General features: G+C 45.1%; 2 protein-coding genes across 2 annotated transcripts; both read left to right on the top strand.

The window, feature by feature from the left end:
* Positions 1–2,102: 2,102 nt before the first annotated feature.
* Positions 2,103–4,784, top strand: zpd (zona pellucida glycoprotein d). The gene is made up of 10 exons (XM_070831363.1): positions 2,103–2,198; positions 2,358–2,409; positions 2,506–2,613; positions 2,981–3,189; positions 3,306–3,463; positions 3,646–3,760; positions 3,835–3,962; positions 4,072–4,255; positions 4,427–4,532; positions 4,654–4,784. The coding sequence occupies exons 1-10, from the start codon at positions 2,181–2,183 to the stop codon at positions 4,773–4,775; spliced, it is 1,200 nt and encodes a 399-aa protein (XP_070687464.1). The 5' UTR covers positions 2,103–2,180; the 3' UTR covers positions 4,776–4,784.
* Positions 4,785–5,730: 946 nt separating this feature from the next.
* mmp15a (matrix metallopeptidase 15a) lies at positions 5,731–17,634 on the top strand. The gene is made up of 10 exons (XM_070830185.1): positions 5,731–5,979; positions 7,714–7,862; positions 8,727–8,849; positions 8,928–9,250; positions 9,465–9,626; positions 12,265–12,677; positions 12,941–13,079; positions 14,511–14,661; positions 14,827–14,942; positions 16,541–17,634. The coding sequence occupies exons 1-10, from the start codon at positions 5,875–5,877 to the stop codon at positions 17,005–17,007; spliced, it is 2,148 nt and encodes a 715-aa protein (XP_070686286.1). The 5' UTR covers positions 5,731–5,874; the 3' UTR covers positions 17,008–17,634.

The following is a 17,634-nucleotide window of genomic DNA, read 5'->3' as shown; positions in this document are numbered from 1 at the left end:
TCAATATTTGACTGTTTGGGGGGAAAAAGGGTGTGAGTGTTTCACAAACTAAGGAATTCAGCCTGTTTTAGCAACAATAACTGACTTTAGCTGAGGTTTGCTGGCCACCAAGAACACGCAAAAGTCTTCAGAGATTATCACCCATCATCCTCTCTGTTAAATGTGTGGCCCACACTCTCTGTCCTTCAGTCTGGCCTGAGAGAACACAGATGGAGGCTCATTCTGTCTTGGCTGCTCTACATAACTGTGCGGAGATGTTGAGTTCATCCACGGCCACAGACAGAGCTGAGCCAAGTGCTGTGGGACCCATGCTGTCCTATTCTTCCCCGGTGCTACAAACAGAGACTCTCCACCGAAAACCCCCTCCAGCACTGAAAATCACCTGTCTGCATCTCTACTGAATGATTTCCTGTGGTTTTTGTACAGCCTGCCAGCGCTGTGTGTGTGTGTGTATTTAACAATGTCCAGCAGCAGAAGACCTTTCTCTCAGGTGTGTGTGCTGCAGCTGGTGTTGTGAATCAGGCCGATGACAGACACCTCCTATAACCCGGCTATTTCACAACACCAGGGTGGCACCGCACCACTGCCAACGAGACGAAGAACCACTACATGACGCTGCTCAGGTGATGCACGGGCTGCAGGAAGCCAAAATGTGTTGAGCAATCAGATAAATCAGGGTTATCCTACCAATGTCCAGGGGTACAACATGCACCAGGTGGACTCTTATTATGTGTTCGCCACCTGACATGAGTGTTGGTTCTTCTGCTGACTTTGCACCGAATTCATAACATCAGTGTCAGACTTTTTTCCCTCCAGCTTATTGAATGAAATCATGTGAACCAGACTGCCTTCACATTTGTAACCACTGACACTGTTTCCTTGGTGTGTTAATAAATAACAATATTTCCTCAGATTTGTTCAAAGATTGCTGTTCAAATTACGTGTGAAGCTGAGGTTGTAGAGGCACAATTAGATTAGCATTTAAAGCTCATTTTAATTTCAAAGGGGGGAAAAAAGCTGCCATCACAAGATATTAAACTGATCAGTACGATCAAATTTAGTGGGGACAAGTGAGGACAGAAATGTGGTTTCAATGGAGAGATGTGACTGTTTGATATGCTAATTAAATCCACTGGCAGACGGAGGAGTCTCAGGGTGTGTGAACAGAGAGCCTCCACACCACATGCCTTTGTTGTGGATAATGGGACGCTTCAGAAGAGAGAGGAGATTTTTAAAACATTTAAAGACTGTATTTTAAAATCTGCACTATAATCTGACTCCTGTAAGCTTCCAGAAAAGAGACAGACACCACACACGTCATGATCTCAGGCCATGCGAGTGTGTCACCGGAGACGGACTGCTGCAAACCTGCCTCATCAATCAGGGTGCCTCCCTGATCAGCAGCTTATTGTGGCTCTGATCTGTCCCATCAGAAACAGATGGTCTGCACCCAAACCCTGGAGAGAATGGAGCCGGGCCTCCGGGTGGGCCCAGTTGGCTCTGTAGGAAATACAGTGACCCACTTATGGCTCTCCGATGAGACAGTTTTCCAACCATCATGGCGCAGCACCCCTGATTTCTATTCCCTCTCTACCAAAATCTGTCTCCAGCTCCACCTTAATGTTTGGTTCAGTCAAATGGGACGATTGTGTTGGTCCCTTTTGATCACAGCATGCAGGTGTGGGGGGGGTCGATGAGTGCCAGTCATCATATTCTCATGTCCTATAAAAACACGTTTGACTGCAAGACATGAACCTGCTGAAAGATGTTGCTTCCTTGTTCCTTCCTGACTGAGAAGTTAAAGCCCACAGAGCCACGGTGAAAAGAGCACGTGGAACTGACCTGAGATCTGTGGGTGGAGCTTCCAAACTATAAATTTAAGATAAAAAAATAAATGGAGCTGAATGTGTGTATTTATTTTGTATCAATTAATACAATTAGCCGAAACTATTACAACGTATTCAGCTATAAATAAAGATTCTAATTTTCAGATTCATCAGGATAAAATGGTGGACTTGGCGCATTTAAGAAGCGCAGGTACCCACAGGTGTTCATCATCATACTTGGAGAGCAGCAGGTGCTGAGGGCGGCGGAGGAGGAGAAGAAGACCTCTGTCTGACTGGAGAGACCCCGTTTAAAAGGAACACTTACACTTTTGTACGCAAAACAGTGCAGCAACGATGTTATTCGGCTTAAAGGTGGGTGGAGATAAAAATAATTATAAAAAAAAAAGAGCATAATTGATTCTTAATATAAGAAAGCTAAGTCTAATGTTTGTGTAGCTCCTCTAGTCTAAAGGTTAACTTAGGCCGGGCTTAGCCAGACTGAAAATAATTTGGCTCAATTGTTCAAACCAGCAGAGCGTGTTCCTCCTGCTTCTCTTCGGCTTCGTGTACCACCGAGTTGAAGGTAAAAGTTTTTTTTGTTTTTTTTTGTATTTTAATAAAAAGTGTAAAATGTGTGGTGACCTGGCGGAGTGATACGAGTCATGTCCTGGCCGTGCAGGAGCCTGCAGCGTGGAGCACTGCACCGACAGCACTAGATGTCTGCTGTCTAAGGACCAAAAGAGCTGCAAATGTGTCGTTGGATATTATGGAGACCTGTGTGACAAAAGTAGGCACCTTTTTCTTCTCTAAACTAGATGTGTTCCTCTTATACACGCTGCCTAATATGAAGAACTAGCTTGTCACAGAAGGGACTGGAAGCAATTGGTCATTATGGGGAAAGAGTGAATCTTTTTCTCCAAGAATATATTTGCCTAAATTGCCACTTAAGCAATTTGGTACTGCAGCTAACTTAAGGAGGTTAAAACAGCTGTGACATTTGCTCATCTGCCCCCCCCCCAGATTTATTGGGTCCTATATTTCCCATAATGCAACCAGTAGCATCACTTTTTAATTTCCACTTTAGATTTTTTTTTTTTTCCCCTAATGTGAGTTCCAAGCAATCTCTTAATGTAATAACTTTTTGTATTTTACAGATGCACACATTAAAGTTATGTGCAGCAAAGACTACATAACAATCGGCGCGCAGGCAGATTTCTTCACATATTACAATGTCCCGCTGGAGTCCCTGCACTTGCCCAACAAATCTTGCCGTGCTCACAAGGAAGTCATCAAAGGTGTGCCGTTCTACATTTCCAGGATCTCTAAAGACAAATACCTAGCCTGTGGAGGAAAGCCGCTGGAGGTACGGCTGGTGCTCTGTCTGCTTTTAAATGCCGAGCACAAGTCTGTCACTGCTGTTCAAGGGACATTTGTTTTGCTTCATCCCTGTCAACTGTGCTGTCCCCCCCCTCCTTACAGAAAAACTTTACTCACATCTCCTACTCCCTGAGTCTCCGGTCAGACCCTCAGGTTATTGGAAACATCATCCGAGACCCAGTCATTAAGATCGACTACACATGCGTCTATCCATACATCAGAAGAGTCAGCCTGCCTTTCCCAGTCATCCCCTTTTCCACGTAAGGACGGATGTTGAGTTGACGGACTTATGACGCTAGTGCCATTTATTTGCTCCACTCCAGTGCACTTATAACTGCGCCGTGCCCTGGATGCTTACAACATGCATGTGAACATTATCTGGTTCCACCAAACCAGGAAGCTCCCCTGACGGCCTCCTTTTCTCATCTTGTCTCTCGGACAGTGAGACGGTGATGCGCGTGGATGATCTCGACGCCACGATACAGATGCTGCTGTACACGGACGAGTCCTACACAAATGCCTACACTAGTGCCCCCGCCATCGAACTCCGAGACAAGGTAGGTCAATGTCCGTCGACCGGTTTACTCAAATGTCAGTGAGAAGAGTTAATGACTTAATGAAATGTGTCCAGGTGTATGTGGAGGTGACTGTCACGGAGCCTGCAGATTTCTTTCTGCTCCGGATTAACGAGTGTTGGGCCACACAGTTCCCCCAGCCGAACACAACGGAGGGATCAACACACACTCTGCTTCTGAATGGGTCAGACCAGCTCTCTGTATCGACGGCTCACCTCAGTACTTGGCTTTTTTTTTTTTTCTTTCCCCATTAACTGCCCTCGTCCTGTTCCCACTCCACCTCCGTTATACAGGTGTGTGAACGACGAGACGGTGTCCTTTCTTAACACCACCGTGGGACAGCCTGGCCGCAATGGCGAGAGTTCCACCATCCACTACAGCTTCGACATGTTTCGCTTCACAACGGAGCCTCACAACCTCTACCTGCACTGCACTGTACAGCTGTGTGAGCCAGACGACCAACAGTCCTGCACACCGGTGAGCTCCTTACTGTCACACTTGGCAGCCTTGAGATGCCTGTATGACGTTGGGCCTCGGTGTTTTCTTTGAGACAAACACACTAACAAACCTCTACTTGATGACCTAAACTGTACAATGTACAGGATTTACTGTCTTTGCAGTCACGTCTCATTTTTGGTTTCTTTACAGAACTGTAACTCTATCAGTAAGAGAGAAGCGGTTCGAGAACATCCTACCCAGGGCCTCCTGTCGTACGGACCCATCAAGATCGAAATGCCAGACAGACCTCAGTCCAGTGAGCCCCTGTTTCTTTGCCCTTGCACGACCAGTGACTTGATGCTGTGTTCAGACCTTCCAGCTGTCCGTCTTTCCACATTCAATGTTGGTGCCACAATGATCTGACGTTGCTTTTTCAGGTATACTGACGGCGGTGGTGCTGCCTGTTGCAGCCGTCTGGACTGTGGGCTTCTTCGTCGTCATCCTCATCCTTGTGGCCAAGGCAGGCAGCAGGAGGCTGAGACAAATGCAAGGGCACTGAAAGTAAAATCGCTGCTGTTGGAAACTTGAATAAAATTCCTGCCCCGACCTGGTGTTCTGAGACTCAAACTGAGCAAAATGTGATCATGTAATTTTCTTCTGGGTTGAATGTGACTGTTGAGGACTCTTTCAGTCTGAGCTGCAGTAGCTACTGCCCCTCCTGTGGACCAACCAAAACTTCTTTCCCCCCCTCCCCTTAGGTAGGGTTTCACAAATAAAAGCAAGGGTTTTATTGTGTTTGCTTGTGATCATGTGGTCCAGCAGCCTGTAGTTCCCCATAATAGCAGCAGATGGCGCACTGACATCTGGTCCAGTGGCCCTCTGATGTGGTGTGCCTATCAGGAGGGGGGAGGGTTCTTCTCTGCATGTGAAACCTTATCAGATACACGATTGTGTGTGTTGGTGGTCTCAAATATTTGCACAACGCGTCTGACAGAAAAGCCAAGAGGCGCTCTGGTGCTGAACGGTGCAGGTGAAATCTGAAAGCCTTGAACTTGACTTCTGAATTTTTTTTTTTTTTTTTTTTTTTTTTTTTTTTTTCTCGTGTGCAATATTTTTGCGCTAAGTTCAGAAACTGCGACACTTAACGGACGCCTGTGTTGCAGAAAGTGGAGGCAGACTTGTTGCAGGACTTGACTGCTGCCGATCAGCCGCTGTGGACGTCGGAAAGGGGCAAGGACTAGTTGATGTGCCCGCTGGCTACACTGAGCTGTGTGCGTGAGAGAAACTTGAGTGTGAACACTTGATGAGCCATGAGGCTGCTGGCCCTCATCAGACCGGACTGCCTGCCACCCGGGATGGATTAGGCTTTTGATTCATGGTTTTCCTTCCCACGGTCTGTAAATGCACCTTTTTATTTGCGTGACTTTTTCTTGAGGTTCCTGATGCGCCAACTCCAAGAATGAGCAGATCGCTCACTTGTTGCGGAGGTTTGTGATTAAATGTGAGGGGGGAGGAAGGGGGGAAAAAAAAAAAAAAAGCAGCACTTTGTCTTGCATTCCTGCCGGAGGAGCTTGTTGGGCTGTTTTCCGTCCTCACCATCCTCTTCATCACTCTGTGCTCCCATCTGGGGACCACAGGCTGAAAACATCACGAAGAAGATGGCACCCAAACAACCCTGGGCTCTCCTCATCATCACATTACCGTCCCTGTTGTCCCTGGTGCTGTGCGCAGATGTCCCAGAGGAGGAGGCCTTCAGTGCTGAGGTACAGTCGTGTCTGTGGGCTGTGGTCCCCATGCAGATGGCCCCAAAAGTCCACTTTGGAGCCTGTCAGGAGCTCATGACTTTAAAGCTGTCTTATTCTTGCTCTAAATCTGTCTGAGGAAGTCCTGTGTTCAGTTTGTGATGTGCTCATGGCTCCTGTGAGGCCGGTTATAGGATGAAATCTTCATGCTTGTTTTGGTGAAGCGTCAAAGAATCAGGTGGTCAGCTCACCTCCTCACCCTTTTCCACATACCACTGAGCATGTGGTGCTCACACTGAAGCGTGCACATCTATCTACCTATCATGAAGATTGTGCAATATGGTAAAACTTGTCCAGGGTTGAAAAATAATTAAATGTCATTGTGAGATTTCACAGACTTCACACTTATCTCTTTATTCTAGCATGAGCAGAACTTATCGGCTGAATATAAACTGTTTTTGTAACATGGTTGTAAGCAAAAATAAGGACATTTTAAGTGTTAATGCGTCACTTTATCAGTTTTTAATATCAAAGTATGTGAATATGAATACTTCACGGCCATGAGACGCAGATGAAAGGCTCAGAAGAAATCTAGTAAGTTTCCCCAGAGCTGTTTTCAATGTGAAGAATGACCTTTGGAGCTCAGCATGTCTTCATGAGGTTTAAACAGACTGTTTAAAACTGACCTGTGACTGTTTGTGTATAAACAGGCAACTGATGCTTTATTACACTGTCAGGATTAGTTCATGTATGTGATCAAATGTAATTGGCTTCCATGTTAACCATCATTAACAGGTTCATAGGCTGCACCCGTTACAGGTGGATGGAAGTTCTAATTGTTCACAAATGCACTAATAAATGCTTAAAGATGTCCTTATATCTTCTTACAATCACTTTATAGTGTGTTAGTAAGTGTCTATACTATTGTAGCTGAAGGTTTTTGATATGATATAAATGTAATGATATCAGAAAGTCAAGATTGTCAGACATATCCTGCTGCCCTAATGTGTACGAGGTTTTTCTTCTCTTTGTTCTCCACTGCTCCATCGGTTGAGACTTGCTATGCTATGCAGCAATTATCTGAGGATTTTCTGTCTCTGAGTGTGTGCACGCATGATGAGTTTGTGTGTGTGTGTGTGTGTGTGTGTGTGTTGCCCCCGGCCTGTGTTCATATTTTACATGCATGCACGTACAGGTCCCATGATCCAGCTGTGTGCGAGGGCCCTGTGGTGGTGCTGCTTCTTAAAGCAAAAAGTCCCGTGTGCCTGGCTACGTGGCTCTGCACGCTCAGTTACACTGTCAGCAAACATGAAACAAAGACGGAAAATCCAGCATGTGTCACTGCGCTGTCAGCCACACTGTCTTTAACTGTCGTTTGAAGTGCAGACGTGCCAAAGTTTGTGTGTGTCTTGTGTACTACAGAAGTTCTATACAGTTTGTTTATTGTCCTTTTATTTGTCCTGAGTCCAGGTCGTCCTCTCCTCTCCTCTCCTCATCCTGGCTGTCAGTGAGGAGACGGAGCAGCAAATGAGAGAGCAGGAATGCCGTAATGTTAATGGCAGCCATCTGGTTTCTATCTCTACTTTCTCTTTTCTTTTAACTCCTCAGATGCTCCGTCCATCATTAACCAGTGGCTTGTTCCTTGATTAGAATAACAGTGTCTCCCTCCCAGCTGTAGCTGTCATACACACATACACAACACGTGTTAAGCAACTTTTTCCCGAGCTAGCCTGACGTCTCGCTTTCTCCTCACAGGCATGGCTGCGTAAGTTCGGCTACCTGTCCCAGGCGAGCAGACAGATGTCCACCATGCAGTCGGCTCAGATTCTGTCCAAAGCCATCAGCGACATGCAGCGCTTCTACGGCCTAGAGGTGACCGGAGAGATGGACCCCGCCACCGTCGCGTAAGCAACACAATACAGTCTTCAGGATGTTTGTCTCGAAGACACGCAGCATTACTTAACATTTGGGTGCAGTGACCACAAGTTGAATCCAGGGATCTTGTTGGATGTTTTAAAGCACTTAGGAATTCATTTTTTCATTTATTTTCCTTTCCCTAAAATGAAGTTTCTCATTTTTTATGCATTCCATGCGATAAATGGATTTCAGTTTGTTGTTTGAAGATTCTGAGCGCTGGCTTTTCAACATCACACACAGTGCCAGCTTTCAGTGACTTTTTCTGGCGATGACATTTCATTTTCATTCACAACTTGACTAATGAGGCCATTCAGACTATTATGTAATATCCTCACATTCAACTGTGACCTTGGTTCATTGTGTTGAGCCTTTGTTCTCAGAGTTTAAACTGTGTGTCCGGTTTATGGTAATATTACAAGGTCTAATTGAGTGCTATCTTCTCGTATGATTCTCGACAAAGAAGAGAATGTGTATTTCTGATAATGTCAAACTATTCCTTTAATTTGACAAATTGAGTTTTTTCCTAGTGGTTTAGTCTTTTTTTTTTTTTTTCAGTTTTCAGAGATTAGTCCTGAAAAGGGATAAAATGAGTGGAAGCTGCACTGTTTGAGCCCTGGCAGAGAGAAATTGTTCTCCAGCTTTGTGAGGAATCTAGAAAAAGAGATTAAAAAGTATTGTAGTGAAAGAAAAACTTTGAAAAGCTACAGCAAGCAGTGGAAAGTTTGAGTTGATGGCCACGAGGAAGTGGTCATTATACAACCTGTACCTGATGCATTTGGTAGAACTGAGGAAGTTCTCCAGCTAACAGTTTGTGATCTGCTCTGTGTGTGTGTGTGTGTGTGTGTGTGTAGGGCCATGCGTCGGCCTCGCTGTGGCCTCCCTGACAGAAGAGCGTCGGACCTGGATGATGGTTCGAGGAAGAAACGTTACGCTCTCACCGGTCAGCAGTGGGACAAAGACCGGATCACCTACAGGTTTGTAACACTGAACTGTAACACTAAGACTAAAGCAGAAGCAAACCCACTCTAACATGCTCTCTCCTGTGGCTCCAGTATAATGGACCAGCGCGTCCCCTCCTCTCTGGGCGAGGAGCGGACGTTCGATGCCATCCGGAAGGCCTTTGATGTGTGGAGGCGCGCCACACCGCTCACCTTTGAGGAGCTACCTGCTGAAAACAACATCAGCATCAACAGCAGCCAGGCGGAGCTCGCTGACATCCTGTTGCTGTTTGCCTCTGGTTTCCATGGTGATATGTCGTTGTTTGATGGCGAGGGCGGGTCGCTGGCCCACGCCTACTACCCCGGACCAGGAATAGGTGGGGATACACACTTTGATGCTGATGAGCCTTGGACACTGGACAACCAAAACCCAGAAGGTTTGTGGGTAGATTTTTTTTCAACTTGAGGCAAATGAAACTGTGATAACAGCTCTAACTATTAGCACGTTAACTGTGGTCTCTCCTGGTCAAGTCATTCTATTGTTGTTGTTCTATTTTATCTATTCAGTATCAAGGGCAAGGGTCGTGTGGGCACTTGTTAAGTTAATACTTGTATGGTGATCCTGTACGTGTGTCACTGTCTGTTTTGCAGGCGTGGACCTCTTCCTGGTTGCGGTTCATGAGCTTGGTCATGCTTTGGGTCTGGAGCACTCGGATAACCCCAGTGCCATAATGGCACCTTTCTACCAGTGGATTCACACACACAACTTCACACTACATGAGGATGATATTAAAGGGATACAGTACATATACGGTACGACGCACACACTGCACTGATACACCTGTTTTAGTCACTGAATCTTATCATTGTTTTCAACAGTGCAGTTATTTAAAGTCTCTACCAGCAGAGGTTGGACTGAATGTTCATTTTCCTTTCAGCCACACAAATGACATTTAGCCATAAGTGATCTTTAGAATCTTAAACACATCAACAACGAAGGTGACGCACAGTTCAAAACAACCCAGTGAACTTGTTTTTGATGTTTTGGCTTCATACTCAGATTGCTTTGGCTTTAAAATCACAGTGAGGTTGAAGGGCAGAGTGTCAGCAGTGATCTGAGGTTATATCACATTCATATCACATCTGGACCCTCGACAAAGGACGACAAGAAACCTTGTACAGAAGCTTTGTGAACAAGTGCACAGACACCAGTGAGACGTCCCTCTAAACTGCTAATCATGCATGCCGTTGTGATGTCATTCCCTGCGTGAATGGATGGCATTGTTAACTGATTGATGTCATCTTTGTGTGTGTGTGTGTGTGTGTGTGTGTGTGTGTGTGTGTGTGTGTGTGTGTGTGTGTGTGTGTATGTGTGTTGGTTAGAGAAAGAGGAGATGTGTATACTGAATGTATGTGCTGGTCCCTGCTGTTATAGGAGCTGTAATTACAGGCCGAAACGTCTCTTAACCTACAGACATGTTTACACTGAATGATCTTTAGACAAAAACAAGCCTCATGTTTTCCCCATTTTTTTATGCACTTCCTTACTCTCCATTGTTTTGTCCTGGTCACATCTCCGGTATCACATAACAGATAAAAAAATATGATTCATTTTGGGAATGCTGTCCGTGGTTTTAGTTTAACCAGCAAACCCCAAATCTTTCCACACCCACACAACTCTGGCCTATTGATACTCCTACACAAGACGCCGGCACCAGAACGAACTACAGTTTTGGCAAATTAGACGTGAAACATCTTGTAGGTTTTCTGCTGTAAATACTGTAAAGTAAATGTTTTGAGTGAAATTATACAGTAGTTTCCTTTTATTAAACAGATCTAAAGCATTGCGCTAGAGAAAAGCTCAGATTGGAGGAGAAATGGGTCCTGAGGAGTTTAAATAGAGACTAGGACAGCATAAACTTTGTTGGTAGAAGTAAACTCCGGGGTTCCTTTGTAATGTGTTTTGTAGAGACCAGTTTTACAGTTTTTCCTCATCAGCTATTTATGTGAAGATTAAAGTTCATTTATGTAAAGTTTAATACAGTTATATCACAAACTTGAGAACGACAGTATAAGTTGGTACTAGGTGGTAAAATACTTAATTAAATACACCTTCTGTTCATGTGTGGCATGAAGCATCTAACAAAAAGGGAAAATTTAAAAGTAAAAAAAAAAAAGAAAGAAAAGTGAAACCAAAACTGAGTATTTAGTTTATTTTAAAGCTGCACTCATGATTATTTTGTATGAACAATGGATCAAATGACCATGTGTAATGTGAAAGGTGTCATTTGTAGTGAAGCCCCCACAGAGAATGATCACAGTACCAACTCTGCACTTCTCCTCAGCTCTCCGCAGCATTTTAGCATCTTTCAGCACATTGTTTTGGTTTTACAGCCCCCCACTTTACTGTTTTGGTTCCTTCTCAACAATCTCCTCTCTGGCCAGAGCAGGCAGCTGTTTTTAGCTACCAAGCTTTAAAAACCCACCTACACTACCTGCAGACAGACAAAGTTAGCTGCTAGCTTTGGAACAAAGTGGCGCATTTAGCAGCTGAACAACCACAAATTTCCCTCAGGAGTTGGTGGAGACCAAAGCAGAGCTATAAAAAGAAAGAATGGATCTCTGAATGCTGATGTTGCAAGAAGACTTTATAAGGGTATGATATGTCAATGTTATGTTTATTGTTACTATAGCCCTGCTGCACCAAAGTGGCAAAAAAAAAATCAATGAATGCAGCTTTAAGCTTGCACTATATTTTTGTCACATCGACAGAACTGCCTGCCCACGTACAGGGACTTTAATTAGAAAAAAGTGGCTCACATAGGACACAGAATCAAACACAGATTTAAGGAAGTGCCTAATAATCCTGGATAAACTGAAAAATGTTGCCTCTCCAATGCCCTAAGACATTGGAAAGAAAGGCTTGGAGACAAACAAAGACTTATATCTCCTTAAATCATATTGCAGGTTAAAATGCTGCAGATGCTGAATTTCTCCACATACCGATAGCAGAATCACCAGCCAACATCAGCCTTCATAGATGCCTCGCAATATTTTTGGCTCAGTGTAACTTGATACGTCTTCAAGCCCATCAGCTGTCCGCACTTATTACATAACTGGCTGTATCTGTGTGTTTTCTCCTCTTAGCAACCAGCAGGGCAGATTTTTCCAAAGAGCAGCTGCACAGGCGCAGTCAAGTGAGCTATTAGCCGCTGCACAAAATGGAAAATTAAGTTTTGTTTGTGTGATGGAGAGATAGAGGGGATATTGTGAAAGGGAGGAGAGAATCAAAGACGTTATTGATGTCCAGTGCCACACAGAGAGGCTGGAAGAATTTATTTCTTTTCAGATGGAAGTTGTTTTTGCATTTGAGGTGAAAATGTGAGAGGGAAAAACCTGTGGAGGCTTTTATTTGTTCTAAGCATCAAGCTCTCCATCTTTTCCTTCTCAGGTCTTCCCCTCGTCACTGATGCTCCACCCACTGCTCCCTCCCCTGACGACAAGCCCAACGATGACTCCCCCACTTCCCCTTCTCCTCCTGAGGATGAGCCCTCCCGTGCTTCTCCCACCGAACCCCTACCCGAATCACCCGACCCGACCGACGGCAGCCCAGATCACCCAGCCGGGCCGGAGCCAGATCCCAGCCCGACCTCACCTCCCGACTTTCCTACCTCCAACCCCACCGACTCCCAGCCAGAACCAGTCACCCCATACATTAGAAAAGACGTCCCCCATCCTCGGCCTCCTCCTCGACCCCCGGCTCCTTCCCAACCTCCCAAGCTGCCGCCCAACCAGGCCCCCAATATCTGTGACGGCCACTTTGACACAGTGACCATGCTGAGGGGCGAGATGTTTGTTTTCAAGGTGAGAACTCAAGAATTGTTGATCCTGTATGTTCAGCTGTATCCTGTGTGATTGGACAGCTGTAAACTCTGTAAACTAAATCTCCACATGTTGTGAATCAGAGCGCGTCACTGGTGTTTTACTCCCCCTGACCTACTTAGGAAAGAATATTTAAAAAAATCTATGAAGTACCTCCTGAGTTGAACAACATTCAAGTCATTCAGAGGAAGTGAAAAATAAATAATTTTGATGAAAGATAAACATTGTTTTGCTTCCCTGTGCAGGGTAGCTGGTTCTGGCGCGTGCGGAGGAACCGGGTCTTGGATAACTACCCCATGCCGATATCTGTTTTCTGGATCGGCCTGCCTAGTGACATCGACGCAGCTTATGAGCGCCACGATGGCAAATTTGTCTTCTTTAAAGGTATGCCAAAGCTGTTTAGAACCAATGAAACCTGTTACTTAGCTAACATGGCACCCACGTGCTGAGCACGCTGCGATGTGTTACACCAAAACCTTCTTGGAAGGTTTTTTTTGGTTTAGGCGCCGTGGTTGAGGGCACAACAAAGGGTTGGTTAGTTTCTCAGCAACTCTTCCCCGAGCAAAGCTGAGGCCAGCGTGGAGCTGTTTAAGAGCGCGTTCTATAAACACAGAATGGAGAGTGAAACACAAACCTGTGCTTTGATATGAACTGGTCAGACTGAAAGGAAACAGTGCAAGCTCAGCATGTGTTTCCCCCACACAATGTGATTTATGAGGATTTGGGAATAATTCAGCACAGCTATAACTCTTCGATCTGGCAGATCGGAGGGAGAGTTATACACACACACACACACACAGAAGTATGTGAAACACTAGAAACACTAGAAGTTATGAGAAAAAGAAAAGAACTCCTCTAGCCAAATGATCCACTGTTTAAACATTCTGACAACATGGCTGCAGATAGAGTATTTGTGTCTTTGCATGTGTGTTCGACTGCATGTGTGTGTGTTACTGACTTCACTGGGTGTTTTGAACAAGGCCTGTGCAGCGTGGCGGCTGCTGCTGGCCCAGCACGACTCGGCTCCAGCTGAGCCCCTAAAGGCGTCATGAGGGAGGTGGAGGATTGCATCAGCCCTCGCTGCAGCGCACTGCTCCAGATGTTAACAGCTGCAGAGCTTTCCCTTTTACAGTCAGGCCGAATGATGATTTGTCACGCGTTTTCAGGATTTTCTGAGCGTTTGATCACAGGTTTATTCTCACTGACATCCGTCGAAGACTCTAGCTAATGTTGACTTCACATCACTTAGAATGACGTGCGTGAGAGCTTCATGAGTTGACTCTAATCTAAAGGTAGTAGACAGTGTATGCATCAGTATATGTATGCTTCTATAAGTTCATATAGCCAAAATGTTGGCTATATGACCCCAAGAGACATCAAGTCAAAATGTAAGTGTGCGCTGATTAGTAAAAGCCCCTGTGCACAAAGTTAGCTATTATGGTTCAGTCTTGTACAGTATGTCGCAACACAGCAGTGCCCTGGCAGCGGGGGTGGAAAATGGCTGAAAAGTATGCCCAAAGGTCAGGGTTAGAGAAAGAATTGGCACCCACATGAGGAAATCTTGGAAAATAAGTGTTATGCCTACCATTTCTACCTTGCCTGTCCTTTCTGCTTTTCTTCTGGAGTGAGTAAACCCTGTGACATGTGGCATATGCTCTGGCCGTCGCATTTTCTTCCCGCTTTTCTCCTCCCCCCACTAGCTTTCCCTCATATTTCCCCTCTTTTAGCAAGGTAACAAAGACTACCTGTACAGTAAGGTTATATTGTTGGCTTTACTGTCTCTTAAGAGAAACACATATCCCTTTGTCCCTGCAGATGATAGATACTGGGTGTTCAGGGAGGCTGATGTGCTGCCAGGATACCCGCAGCCATTGCACGAGTATGGACGCGGAATCCCTGCACACAAGATTGACACAGCAATCTGGTGGGAACCCAACGGATACACATACTTCTTCTCTGGAGACAGGTACAGTATATCGCAAACGCACACAGATACACACAACATGCCTTTATTGGACAGAGACAGCGACGGTAAAAACGGTGGAGAGAGAGGGGTATGACGTGCATTTTAACACATTTAAAAATAACAACCATATTCATGCACTTTTTGAATTTCGCTGTCTGTTTTCAGATACTGGCGATACAATGAGGAGACCCGAACTTCAGACCGCGACTTTCCCAAGCCAAACAGCAGATGGGGCAATATTCCTCCCTCGCCCAAAGGAGCCTTCCTCAGTGATGATGGCGGTAAAAAAAAAAAAACATGACTTTAAGTAAAGCAAATACAGCATTTATTCAGAGAAAACGTTAGCATCCACAGCTGTTTTTGAGAATCGCCAACAGACAGCAAAAGCTGCTGCACACACAGTGTTGAAAGCAGGAGAACAGCGTGAGCGAGGAGAGGTGGGAGAGAAAGAACGAAAGGTTAGAGGGGTGAAATGGGGTGTGTAACTGACAGAGAGGGAAAAAAATACATTTGAGGCTGGTTAGGCTGGAGCAAGCAGAGCAGAGAGAAGGGTGAGGGGATGAGAGAGAGAGAGAGAGAAGGGAGGAATGAGAGCTCTGGTTTGAGGCTTGGCCCGTCCTTCCTTTGGAAATTAGATTTGTTGCAGAGCTGCTCCAAATGCACTCTGTAACAGTCCAATATCACCTCCACCCAAACTGTTCTGATGCCTCTGCAAGCCTGGTTTGCACTGCAGAGGCACATTTACACCCAGGAAGACCAAGAAGACTGTATGTGGCTCTTTTTGCATCCCGTTGCCAAAACCTCCATGTGAGCAACTAATCCTATTGTTTTATAGCTTTCTTCCACTTTGATATAAACACATTTTATTTATACTCTGGTATTATACTAATCAGCCCTGCAAAACTCCATTTGGTGCAAAATGTGAGAATGTTAGGGAGAGTGCAAAGGCTAAACTGGTCCCTTAAGAAACATTCCTGAGTCTGCTCTTTGTTTGCACAAAAGTTGAACTCAGGTTTACCTCGTCAAATGGAGACGAGGCAGTCCTTACAAATGAACTGACATGTTGTAGAAACAGTGCAGGTTTGTCAGGTTTATGGCTTTGATTACAAACAAAGTTGAAAAAATGACTCAAGGGCTGAAAGAGTCATTGACCAAACAGAAAGGCAAACAGTTTTGCTGTGTTTTGCATTTAGCCCAAATGTACCACTCCAAAAGCTTCAAAAGTGAAGTTGGACATTTTGGGAGACATTTTTTTTTCACTTTCTTGCTGAGTTGAATGAGAAGATTGACGGTGTCATGCCTGTGTCGTACATACAATAAGCTTAGCTTAGCATAGAGACTGGAAATGGGGAAGTAGCTCGCCTGACTCTGTCCAAAGGTGACTGCCACCTCATGTTACAGCTCGTTTGTTTAGTCTGTATAAAAACTGAAGCATCGTGTTTTTATGTGCTGAATTATTTTTGTTGTCAGGACCAGTAACGTTTGGAGTCTCCACTGCTTGCATCAGTAGTCTGATGCATTACACAGGGAACAGGGACTGTTTCGTTTTATGCTTCAGTATAAAACCCATTTATCTCATTTATTTAAGCAGTGATCTTAAGAGGTGCTGGGAGCTGTTTGTCATCTTCATGCTAAGCTAAGTTAGCAGGCTGCTGGCTGCTGCTGCATTTCAAAAGCCCCACCTCGACTCTAGCATCCTCCTGTAGGTCCTATTTGGGCGTTATTTTTGTCACACCCCACACGCCCTGCTGTGCTGAGGTGTGCAGTCAGAGCCCAGACACCAGATATCAACACTGTACATATTCTACAGTATATTCATATAAAAGTCTGTCGCACATGAGTAGCTGACTTAAATCTCTCTTGTCTTCCTCTCCTGCAGCTTACACCTATTTCTACAGAGGCACTAATTACTGGAGGTTTGACAACCACAGGACTGAAGCAGATAAAGGCTACCCTCGCTCCATCTTGAAAGATTTCATGGGCTGCGTGGGTGTCCCCGACCCAAAGCCCGACACGGACACTGAGCAGGAACCCAAAGATAAACCCGTCGACCCTTCAGACCGGGGCAGAGATGAGCACAAGGAGCCGGACAAAGACACAAACTCAGAGGGAGACCGAACCTCTAAGCCCGACAGCACAGAGGATGAGCAGGACAAAGAGGTGAACGTGGTCGTGACGGTGGCCGACAACGAATCAAAGGTCATGACCCTGATCATGGTGACTGTTCCTCTGGTGCTCATCCTGTGCATCCTCGCCCTAATCTACGGCATCCTCAGGACTCTGCAGAACAAAGAGACGCCGAGGGCTCTGGTGCACTGCAAACGTTCGCTGCAGGACTGGGTGTGAGGCACAGAATTAGAAGAGATAGAACGGGTATTCATCATTTGTCTGGTGCAGTCGTTGGCGTCTCAAATTTATACTTAACGGCGCGGTGGAAAGAAGCTTCGACACAGTGCTAAAGTCTAGAAAAGCCGAGGATGAGTCACCTTTTTGGGCCCCGTTCATTGCGAGAACTTTTATTGCTCATGTGAAATAATGCAACAGTGCCTGTGGAGCTACAGTTTCCCTATAACTGGCCTCGAAGTTTTTCTCCTGTGCCTCCCTTTGTGCCTTCCAGATGTCTGAAAAAGCACCTCTGCTTCTTTTAAAAAAAAAAACAAACACATTAATTCCACCACATTAAAACAAATGTGTCAGCCACCAAATGTGCACTGTAGAGGACACATGACACAATAGGAATGTCCGTTTCTATCAATTCTAATTGTACAAAGGAGGGAGAGGTGATTCATTTGTAGTATAAATGCAGATAAAGTCGATAATGCACATACACATGCTGTACACACACAAACACGAGTGCTTATAGGTATGAAAATAAATACATGAATACATGCATTAACACAAACAAGCCTTCTATATGTTAAAACAGATAATTTGCACTTTTAATTCTGTTTGTTGTTGTCTTTGTTTTGCCGA

The sequence above is a fragment of the Pempheris klunzingeri genome, chromosome 5, assembly GCF_042242105.1.
Source record: "Pempheris klunzingeri isolate RE-2024b chromosome 5, fPemKlu1.hap1, whole genome shotgun sequence".
NCBI lineage: Eukaryota > Metazoa > Chordata > Actinopteri > Acropomatiformes > Pempheridae > Pempheris > Pempheris klunzingeri.
This window is presented reverse-complemented; position numbering and strand designations above follow the sequence as displayed.